General features: G+C 31.2%; 1 protein-coding gene across 4 annotated transcripts in view; it reads right to left on the reverse strand.

Annotated features, from left to right (window-relative positions):
- Nucleotides 1-3239: 3239 nt before the first annotated feature.
- Nucleotides 3240-12299, reverse strand: part of LOC112463864 (connectin) — a 122981-nt gene continuing 113921 nt past the window's right edge. For all 4 annotated transcript variants that reach the window (XM_025030517.1, XM_025030518.1, XM_025030515.1 and 1 more), the window contains 5 exons: nucleotides 9779-10336; nucleotides 7447-7940; nucleotides 6964-7140; nucleotides 6443-6555; nucleotides 3240-5883 (listed from right to left, as the gene is read on the reverse strand). In XM_025030517.1, the coding sequence (XP_024886285.1) occupies nucleotides 5638-5883; nucleotides 6443-6555; nucleotides 6964-7140; nucleotides 7447-7940; nucleotides 9779-10329 (1581 nt within the window). In that variant the 5' untranslated portion in view covers nucleotides 10330-10336 and the 3' untranslated portion in view covers nucleotides 3240-5637. The remainder of the gene's footprint in view (nucleotides 5884-6442; nucleotides 6556-6963; nucleotides 7141-7446; nucleotides 7941-9778; nucleotides 10337-12299) is intronic.

Below are 12299 nucleotides of genomic sequence, written 5' to 3' on the forward strand. Positions count from 1 at the left end.
TACACCAAACAAGTCTCATCCCTTACGTACGTTAGAACATTTATAAAAAAAATATACATATCTCTTATTTTGAATTATACATATTCAAAATCGGTGGGGGACATTTGTGTATGTTTTGTTACCAATGTAATCCACTAGTTCTCTTACACATATTTCATATTCTTCTTTCCATCTTTCCGTTTTCCCATTTTTCCTCTTCCTCTTTTTATTTCCATATCTCGCTCTATCTCGCTATATCTCTCTTAACTACATTTTCGATTTTTTTTTTCATCACTTTCTTTCAGTTTTACTACCTTTTTATTTCTTGTTTTTATGAATCCTTCCATGAATCTTTACGGTATCATTTTTTTTATTACCAACCTCTTTTTATTACACATGCTGCAAAACTATACCTGTTGAAAATATACTCGCACTTAATTCCGCATCAGATATCTGAGGTATAATATTTTGTTGAATCCTGTATTCATTTCAATGTACATATCAAATACAATATAGATCATTGTACATACCATTCTTTTATATCTGGAATAAATTTGAACTACCTTTTATATTCTGATTTATTGCGTACTATTTTTCTAGTAATACATACGTGAAATAAAAATGTTTTATACTACGTTTATTTACTTTCTTATCCTAATGTATAATTAAGTGATTATATAGCAAATATATAATGGAAAAAGTCCACAAAAGTAGAAGTCAAGTTTACTGGAGAACTATTTTAAAATAAAAACTGATTAAAAATAGAAGGGGATAGAATAAAGAAATTCTACCGTAAATAAGTAAGTGTGTGAGAAGTTATAATTTTCCAATCACAATTTTTTATAATACTTTTTATTGATATTATCACAGTAGGAAATGCAAAATTGATAGGATAAATTTCGACGGGAATAAATTATTGGAAGAGAAGGTATAGCTTCTTTGTTTTTCGACAATTTATTTCCGATTATCGTTAAGTCTTACAAAAGAACATATAATACACATTATAGCTTGGCGGTAAATCTATAAGTAGACTAAACCTAATTTATTATAGTTGCGTTTACTTAATAACTTAAATTAATTGTACATATAATATATAAAAAATCATTGCATTCTCCCAAGAATTATCTTCTTGTACATTATAAAACGTATCCGACATATACATATTGAAACTCATATATATGTCAAATATAAAATGTAGTTACCTTAATAAATAAAGTTATTCAAATAAACGTGTCTGATATAGTGGTACGTATTAAAAGTCATATATGAAAATCGAAGAATAGAAATAAAGCGGGAGACTTACAGAGTGAATTAGAGAAAATAAAATTAGCAAATTGCTCGATTATCTACTTTAATTATTAATCAATAGCCAATTTTATGATAATCTCTTTTTTCGTTCATTATTTAGCTAATATGAAAGAATAAGTAGCAGAGTGAGAAAAAGAGAAAGAAGGAGACCCTATGGAAAATTCACGGGGTCCCGTTTTACTTTGACTTACAGCGACTCGGGATTGACAGTGTACCCGTTCATTTACTTATCAGATTTAATAATTACTCAGTTTATTTTACTTAGTGCGATCAGGCAGATCACAAATTGTGTACGAGAGAGAGATTCCTAACAGCTAACACCAAACTTTTCTTATCTTTGGTATCTATAAGTTAAATGCCTTACATGATCGGGATCTCCTTCAAATTCTTTCCAATAAATCGTGCTTATCACTTGTTTGTTTTTAACGAAGTTGTCTATAAAGCTATAATTAATAATCCTAATAAAATGTTGTGTCCTGAATGTTTCATCGGATTATATATGTCTCAGTAGTCACAAAGAAAATAAAGAGAGAAAATTGGATAATAATATTTCTCTTTATTGGAAACTTACGGCTCTAAATATGTTTATTCGTGGCTTAATTTTGTATCTTATAAACGACCCAGTAACGTGTTGTGCACGCAGTACCCCTTTAATTTATACGCGTATTTCTTTCAATCGACAACAGGTGTCATGCCGCACTACGGCATCGAGCGAAGAGCAAGAATCGATCATTTACTCCATAAAAAAGAAATAAAAATTAGAAGAAAGTACTCGTTATACGTTATTAAGTTCAAATAATTTATTTAAAAAAGATAATTTTATGCATTTTTTGATTGCCCTTATGTATTTAATTTGTTTCTTAACATTTCCATCATTTATTTATAAAATCTCTTAGTCACAACGCGGTCTATAAGTATAATTTAAAAATATTTTAATATAAAAGGACATTTTGCACTTTTCATCAGAAATAATAAATCTAAAATTTAAATTTATATTACGATTTATTTTTGAGGTATTTAAAAAATAAAGGATGTAAGCACACACAAGCTAAATAAATATATTTAATAAATCAAAGTGAATAATGTATATAAAATTGCTTTTTTTAATAACTTGATTAATTAGATTTTTTGTTCGTAAGAATGTAAATCTTAAATAGAAAACACTTTCAGATTAAAAACACTTGCAAATTATATTTTTAGCTTGCAATGACGGGACCTGTCTAGATTAAATTGTAGCTTATGCTTTTTTTTAAAGCAAAGGTCGATAGTTGACTTTCTTGCGTCTCCTACGATGTCGTTTTGCGACTCGACGTTTCATATATTATATAAACATTATCACGATACTATGACAACGTATATACTATTAGACAAACAACACCTTAACATTATTAATAATTCTTTTCTTTATCATTGTTCCATAGGGGTAGGCTATATTTCACGTTATCCATATCGTGCGTTTCTTACTAATTGATTGTTGCAAATTACGTCTGTTCGCTCCAGTTGCGCTTTCCGTTTTTAGCTTCATTCCTTTTCTCTTCCATCCAAAGATTAAAATATAAGTCCATTTAAAACTTTTACGCAAAACGCGCAAGAAAGTGCATCTCAAACAAACAGATCGTCGTAGACGTAATCGTTGTGAAATTGCTCGCTAAATATCGCGCAAAAACATCACGATTTTATGTAAGAAGAATAATAAAAACGCTTAGTGCTCGAAAAATTTCTTGTTTTCAGTCTCATTTTACATATACCAAGAAATATATTTCATAGGATAAGAAGTATATATTTCTTGTACTAAGTATAATATTAATTATACACACGTGGAGTAAACAGAATATTTTAAATAATTTATGTACAATTGAATCAGTTATTATAAAATGGACATGAGGTACGATTTTTATGGAATTAAATTAATACATAGTGTTTCTTAACTCACAATACATGTTATGTACGAAAAAAGTATCAATTACTAACTACAGGAATATCGATCTTTTTTTACATGCAACGTTTCGAAAAAGGCATGATTACTACTGAGCTTTCTTAGAGGCATTTTGTAATTAATAAGCGCTTATTTATATTTCTAAATGCCAAATATGTACTAAAATATTAATATACATCACGATAAAATTAAAAATAAAGTCCGTGGAATTTTTTAAGAAGTTGTTAGCGTTACTCGTGCATTTTCGTAATCAACTAATTCAATTGCTTTTTTTCTTTAATAAATATCGAAAGCAGTATAAAATCCTGATCATATGGTGTCCTTCTCAATTTTTCCTTAAAATATGTTTCAACCATATCAATTCTTGATGTGTTCTATAATCGCACCGTGCCGCCATTAAATTTTTTTTTTAAATTGTACATTAATATTAATTCTTGATGTTTTTGATATTCAAGATATAAAGTTTTACAAGGATTCAAAATCATCCATCCATCGTAGATGATCTTTGCTATAGGCTTAATGTTAAAAATACGTATTACGTATGGATCAAAATCTAAATAGTAATACAATTAAATCCGTATTCTTAACATATTAAGATAAAGAATCTTCTATTTTTAATACTTTTCCACAGCCCTCAAATAAATATGGATATTTATCTGTTGGACGTAATGGATAAAAATATAAATGGGCCGAGCAATTTTTTATGCCGACAATGCTTTGGAGAGAGAAAGTCAAGATAAATAAAATGAGAAAATAATTGCCGTGTCTCTTTCTCTCTTATTCGCGCCTACGCGTTGACATTCGATGCGTCGGTCGCGTGATATGCATGTGCGCATACATACGCATGCATATGTTAAATAAGAAATTTTTATTTACTAAGAAATGTCTTTGAATATCCTCTTCAATATGGCATCCTCCTCTTTCATTCGCGCTTTCTCTAATTATGATGATCACGTGATCATATGATAAGTATGGATTATTAGCATATATGTATACATATAGCAGCACAGGAGTAAATGTTAAGAATACGGAGTTCATAAATGTTGTTACAATGAGAATGCAGATGTTAAGAATAGAGGGGGGGGGTATTAAGAATATGAAGATTTAATCATAGGTTTACAAATAAAATGCTTACTGATAACTGGCAATGTGCAATATTTAATGTTTTGTAATGTTGTATAAAAGGTTATAAAAATCGAAAAGCAATCTTAAAACAAATATCACGTAAATTTGTATCAAAATTTTAAAACCATCCATAAAACTGAGCGAGCAGAACTGGCAGTGTGATTGTGTTTAATATTTCACAGCATGTTGCAAAAGGTTGTAAAAAGCACAAAGAAAAATAATTTTAAAAAATACATTTATATCAAAACGTTTAACCTACTCTTAAAAACGAATAGAAATAGTGGAAAAAAGATGGATAATTATTGCGGTCATAAATAAACAATTAAGAAATCTGCTGTATAATTTTACTATCAAAATTTCAATATTTACTCTAAATTATATGGCGATATCTGAATTTCTGGCAGTTTGTAATTATATCGATATTTCCAGCCGTTGTAGCTGGACCCGTCGTCTCGGTCAAAATTAGCTGAATATATGATAATCGACTACGGTTTAAATGGCAGTATTTACGCAAGCGAAATAACTAACGAGAAACGGTAGTGTGCGCGATATTTTTTGGTATTCTTATAATGCATACAGTAAAATTATGTATATATATACTGTACAAATACGGGAATGCGTACAGTATGTAAGGGAGCGCATTTGAGCCCGAATTCAACCAATATTGTGTAAAATAAAACGCTATGTGCAACCTTGCCATTTTTATATTACCATTTTGGCTCATATTGAAAACACAGTAAACATGTAGATTGTTGCGAACATAAAATGTCGCATCTCATTAGTTGGCCCGTTAAACTTTAATTGTGCATGATAGCATATTTCAAAGAATGGCAAACGTTTTTACACTGTCACGTTAAATACACGAAAAATTAAAAGAAAATTATCAAACTTTAAAAATGGCATGCAAATGCATCCGCGTTTATATACTAGACAATTGTGACTTGGCGATCTCTTGTCCATTGCTATATATGCATTATTGATACGTAGTCACGAACATTTTTAAAGTTCGGATATCTTTAAGAGAGACTTCATATAATAAACGGTAACTGCAAGCGCTTCGGAAAGTTTCGAAGGTACGTCTCTTGGTTGTGTCCAGTTAGTTCCACACACACACGCACACACATCCACACACACACACACACATACATACACATACATACACACACATAAACATACACTTTCTTTCTGTCCCGTTTCGTTTAAGTGTACGATTTTCCATCCGCTCACTCGAGCATATCGGGCTGCCGAATGGCGCTTATACCGCTTTATTTTTGAGTGCTTAACCGCTTCTACGTGAAAAAAAGTATAGGTAGCAATAGCAATGAGGCAACGAGGACGGACTGACCGGCCTGGACCGAGGTCGAACCAGAGCTAAACCAGCTGGACCCGGACGAACCCACGCGGGCGTTTTCATGGCGGCTGGATGGCTGCTCGGAGGCCATTAAATCCTCACGCGAAAGCTCCGGGCATGGCAGCTCTTCTAGCTTCAATTCGAATAAGTTTTTCGTGCAGCACTTTTTACCATCACGATTATTCTGCAAATCAAAATTGAAATTATCTACGTAGTATCAGTTAAGGAGATTCAAACGTTTTGATTAAACAAAGGCTAAACCTAAAACATATGCGTGCGTGTACGATACAATAAAGATTAATTAAATTAGTAACGTTAAAAAAAAATACCTCCATTATTTTTAAAATTTGAATCTAAATATATAAAATTTTTCATATTTTTAAAAATTTTGAATTTTTTTCTATAATATTTGTACCTATATTAGTCTTCTATATTTTTGTTAGTCATTTCTTGTAAAAATCATTAATGTGTAATATGGAGACTAAAATTAAAAATCTGACATTAAGCTCAGCTTGGTACACGCAAAACATGTTATAGTATTAATTTTAATTGCAATCAGCTCAACTTTTGGATGATCAATTTTTATGCAATAGCATAAACATTTAAATTGCCTTTTAATTAGTAATTAAGATTTTAATGAATTTTAAAGAAATTCATTTAATGAAGCAACTATCTTGATATCATTGTAAGAGAAATTTCAGAAACTATATTATGTGTAATTAACAAGCTGATCTATATCTTACCTTGTGATAATTTGTCGAATTTTCGTCATCGGATTCATCATAATATTCATCGTTCTCAGCCTCATCGTCGTCCTCGTTATTATCGTCTCTCAAATTATCGTTAACGTATTCGTCTGTAATAAAATACAAATAATTCTGTTTAAAAAAAAAATGCGATACATGAAGACACTTTCTTCCCCCTTCCTTCTCTCTCTCCTTCTCTCTTTAAGATTTTATTTTTGATTAATCATAAAATATTTTTGTAAGTAATAAATATCCACCAGTTTAAATACATTTTATCGACATTGTGGAATATATAAAGCAATACGTATAAAAAGAAGTATAATTACTTTGTTTTTAACTTCTATTGACAAGTGATACATATAAAATTAAATTATGGTGTCTATATTCATACAGCAGATAGAATGCTCTTATATGTCTCTAAATTAAGTAAATTTTGCATTTCGCCTTTTTGACACAAAACTGAGTTAAGTTTCGCCGAAAGGCATTCATATACTCGCTCGCGCGTGAACAAAACTTACTGGAAATCTTGGGCGGCTGATTTCTCCCCAGGTCTTCGTTGTTGATCTTCTGCGTTGCATTATTGCTCTCAAGGAAGCAAGTCAGCTCCTCCAGGGCACTCCTCAGTTCCGTGTTCTTCGTCTCGTTCCGCAGGCCCCAGATCCACGCGAGTTTGCAGTCGCAGATCAGATTGTTTCCTACATGCAGATAAGATGATGCACTTTGATCAGTCAATCTCGTTACTTTGATCACGAATCGCCCGAATTCACTGCGGATGATTTAACATTGCTGTTCGCAAACTTTAAACAACTCGCGCGAATCTCTTTAATACATTATTACAATCTTTTACTCTCTTATTTTGGATTCGAATTTATTTGCGAGATACTTATCCGATTTTTATTTAACATTGTTCTTTAGCGGACAATAAATTTGACAAATACTTTAGATAATTTCTTCTCAAATATATAGATGCTACAATTTATTTAGATGATCGTAGTACTTACCGCCCAGGTATAAGTGGCTGTTATTGCCGTAGAAATTAGTCACGATTGGTTTAATGTTGTCAAAAGTCATGGTCTTCAGCGAATTTACCCTCAGATCCAAAAAGTGAACACTGGGTGCACCAGCTAAAAAGTCTGGCTGCAATGTCACCAGCTTATTGCTGCTGAGATGCAACTTCCGGAGATTGCGCATGCTGTCAAATGCTCTTTCGGCTATATATATGATCTTATTTTGATCAAGCTGGACCTCGGTTAATTCCGGCATCTCGACAAAGCTACGATCGCCGATCATGGTGATCTGATTGAGGCGTAGATCGAGACGCAGCAAATTGCGCAGACCATGGAAACTGTCGCGCGTGATGACAGTGATCTGGTTGCCGCTCAGCTCGAGTTCCTGCAGCGAGCCCAGAAGCTTGAACGCCTTGTCGTGAACAGTGCTAATGTTGTTGCGGTTCAGGTACAGCTTGCTCAAGTTCGGCAAGTTCACAAATGTATCTCTATAAACAATTATTCAAAATATGTTGTGTACATCATGTATATATTTTTTTATTGCGTCTTTTAATTAAATAAAATTTTATTTCTTACTTATATTAATTCTCATTAGTCAATATTCACGTCACTTATTATTTATGCAATTTGTGCATTATGTATTTACTGTTAAGTGAATAGATATAATACGTGTGATAAAATATTACACATATTATGTAAAAAGTAATTACAAAAATAAATGTAATTCATAATAATGTGATATATTAGTATTATAAATATATTATATTATAAATATGCATAATATTAATTGGAGAAAATGTCATTTTCAGCCGGATTGGATCTTGATAGCTTAATAATAATATTTCTATGTGAATTTTATACTTTTTTCAACTTAGTAAATTGCGCTCCGATTATTTGTCGGTCTTGAAACAGCTTTTTGTTGGAACAATAAATTTACATACTTAAATCGATAATAATTAATTTAACTTTTGATGCTGATAAGCATCCTTTTTAAATCACTGTAAATATTATATGATGCAAAATATAGGCGCTGTTTGACAGTAATAATAATAATAATTTTTTTAATATAAAAGTTTTAAGTATGGCATCGTAATTTCAAGTTCTTTACATTAAATTTTTATATTTTTAATTAAATTATTACTTTTATTGATACATTATCTAAAAATTTTCTGAAATTATATTGCATATATTTTCGTACATTATCGTATATTAAAATAAATGTACATAAATATTCTCAAATAAAATGCAATTATATTGCATTTCATTAAATATAATATATTTAATATCTATATATATATATATATATATATATATATATATATATATATATATATGATAATGTGTGAAAGAACTAATCTTCATAGCATGCATAATCTTTTAATAATTTAATTAGAGTATTTTTTAAATAACATTTTGTAATAAAAGCAAGTTTAAATTGTATAATATTGTAACATAATCTTCTATATTTTTACATAAGAGTATTTAGTACATATTACTTTTTTTAAATCTTTTTTTATTTATTTTTGTGCAACAAACTAAATAATTTGTACTTAATGTTGTGAATTATTGGTTTCAAGCTAAAATACAAAAGTATTTATAAATTTCTGACTTATTAATATTGCAATGTATGAGAGAAATATATAAATAATTAAAAAAAAGATGAAATTGTGCAAGTTGAAACTTGCACATTGCTTCCTCATAGTTATTAAGTGTGCAAGTTGATGAAGCATTATTTTTTTCAATGTATAATTTTCAGTATTTATTTGTGTTGGCTTCCTCATAGAGGAAGCTTTGTGTGCGAAGGTTTCTACTTAAACACTTAAAAACTCTAATCAAGCAATGTGCAGGTTTCTACTCGCACACCTAACTCTTTAAAAACTTAACCTCTTTAAAAATTTCAACCAGGTATCTAAAAAATTATAGAAGTAGATGCGTGTACAAAAAATCCGTACACACACACACACACACACACACATACATACATACTTCCGGACATTTTTTACTAATACGATTTTTCGACATTTTAGAACATTCTAAACCTATTTCCATCAAAATCTCGAAAAAAAATTTTTTCACCATCACAAAGCTTCCTCTATGAGGAAGCAAAATGTATAAACAATACTTTTTTCATAAGAACACTTCTTTTTAAGCTTATATATTATACCCATTTTCTCAACAAGTAATGCAAATAGCACAAATAATATATGGTATGATGATATAAATAACGAATAAAAATTTCATTCGTTAGATTAACAAACACGATAAAAAGTTATAATAGCCACCTCTACTGGACAACTACTCGCCAGCAACTATCAGTTATCCGTACCTATTAATCTCAGGGATGCGATTATCGTCGAGATTGATGACAGTGAGATTTCGCATGTGCGCGAAAGCGTACTTGTGTAGCACAACGATCATGTTGCGGTGGAGATTGATCTCGGTAACGCCGTTGAGATTGCTAAAAGCGTTCTCGGCAATCTCGTGGAGCCATCCATACTTGAACACGATCACGCGCAAATTCTTCAGTTTGTGCAGCACCTGACTGGGCACGTAGTCGAGGCTGCCGATCTGACGTACCGTAAACGTCAATTTTTTCAGATGGCTTTGCGATGTGAAGTAATTCCACATGGAATCGTCCTGTACGAACTTGCTCAATACCCAGCAATCGGCCTCGCTGGCATTTTGCAGGCCGACATTGTTGCAGTAGCAAAAAATCGGCGCTTGCTGGTTCTCAATGTCGCAGATATTCACTTCCTTTGCCTCCTTGATGAGTTTCTTTTTGCCGCGCGTCTTGGGCACTGCCAGACCCGACGACGCGAACAAGATTGTCACCAGCAACAGTTCAAGAACGAGGGAATGGTACAGAAATTGGCGCATTATGATCCTGAAACAGAGAATTGACAGTTTTGCTTGAGTATATTACTTTATATATGACTCATTAATTGATACCGAGATTATTTTACAATAAAATTATTTTGGAAAATTCTGGTAATATATATTATTCTTTGACTGACGTGTAACAATTTAACAGATTTTTATTATACATTTTTCTTCCTTAAAAGAATTTTTTCAAAAATAATACGCGATTTTTATCTCTCTTCTGATGGATTTTTATCTCTCTTGGATGGATTTAAGTGTGAATAATGAGCAACTGATCGTCCTCGAAGCATCGAGGCGATGACGAGGCGATAAGGGTCGATTTCCATTGTATTTAAAGTCGGCGCGATACGATGCGCGCCTCCGGCTCTGTATCACAGAAAATTTGCTCGACAGCTCCATTACAAGCACGTCGATACGTAACGGCATATCGTTTCTCCATCACGAGGCTGCTCTTCAGAGAAAAACATTCCCTTCTTTCATCCATAGAGAGGACGTGGACACATTGTCGCACCGATCGATGGTATCTCCGATAAATAAGAATTTTTTTAGTCGAATGTTGTTCTTTCAAAGAGATACATTATATAATATATCTACAAAAAAATTTTAATATGCGCGTTAAAAATATTTTTAATCGATGTAAATTATTAATTAAACTGTTAAAATTTTTTAATACGCAAGGATTTTACAATGTTTATGATTTGCATTTAAAATTTACAAAGCTTTTCTTTGTCTTTCCTGTGTTGTGCTTATCGACCGTTAAATTCATTAACTCGTCTTTTTTAATCGAATGAGTATTGGAATGCTATTATAAGGATTCCGCTTCTGCGTTAATATTGTATTATATTGCAGTAATATTATATTACGTACGTAATGGCGTTTTTTTTAATTTCAGATATCTCATTGATTTCTTCATATTTTTATTCAACTTAATATTAATTACATTTAATAATTAAATAATAATTAAAATCAAAAATACTTAATTAAAAAACAATTCTAATTTATTAATTATATATGTTATGTCACAAAGGAATTGTTCATATCAATTTAAATAAATAAATATTTTTGCCGTGTAATTTCTTTAACTATTTTATGCCTTCAAAATTTTTTAGTAATACTGCATAGTTTACGAAAGATCGATTTTAGAACAAAATAACGCTTGGAAAATAATTCACTCTAACTTCATAAACTCTAGACATGAATAACTCCGGTGGGAAAAGCAGCATAGATAAAAATTTCCTCAGTGGGAGAAGAAAAAATAATTTCTATTCAGGCCGAGAGAGAGAAAAACCATCCACTATTGCCACATAAATTAAAGGATTTCCTTGACCTAGTGAGCCATTTTTTATCTAGATAATATCATACATTATTTTTTTATACAAATTCTTGGATAAAACTCGAGTCGTTGTTTTCTTAACAAAAAGATATGACAAACATTTTTAAAAATTATATAAACTAGCCGAAGTAGTACCTATACTTTTTAGGAACTATAAGCTCTAACGGTTTGTACAAATAAAAGCTTATAACAACTTATTCCTAATTTAATTTAAAGTAGATACTTCTATAGTTTTATAATTATATTTATAATTATATAATTAAAATTACCTATATCTATATTTATTATAGAAACATAAAGCCTTTTGGCATCCTAAGTCTGCGTAGCAGCTTCATGCTATTCTCTTCAAGGTTTCTCTTCCTTCAAAATTCAATAGCGATAATCTCGTCTATAATAATCGTGAAATTTCATAAATATGACGGTAGATGATATCGCATAGCGATGCTTTTGTCGTGCAATAACGTTTGTTCGCAAACTTCTAGAGGCCGGACGGTTTTAACGTACACGCGGCGCGTTCGCGAATTTCGCGAACTTTCCTCCTCCGTATAACTCGGCTTATTTAATTACTGTCGGGAACAGCGAAAGCTTCGACGAAAAGCCACGGGGATCCGCGAGTTCCGGATCAATTTGAGTT

Source organism: Temnothorax curvispinosus, unplaced genomic scaffold, assembly GCF_003070985.1.
Source record: "Temnothorax curvispinosus isolate PA1 unplaced genomic scaffold, ASM307098v1 QBEX01013717.1, whole genome shotgun sequence".
Classification (NCBI taxonomy): Eukaryota; Metazoa; Arthropoda; class Insecta; order Hymenoptera; family Formicidae; genus Temnothorax; species Temnothorax curvispinosus.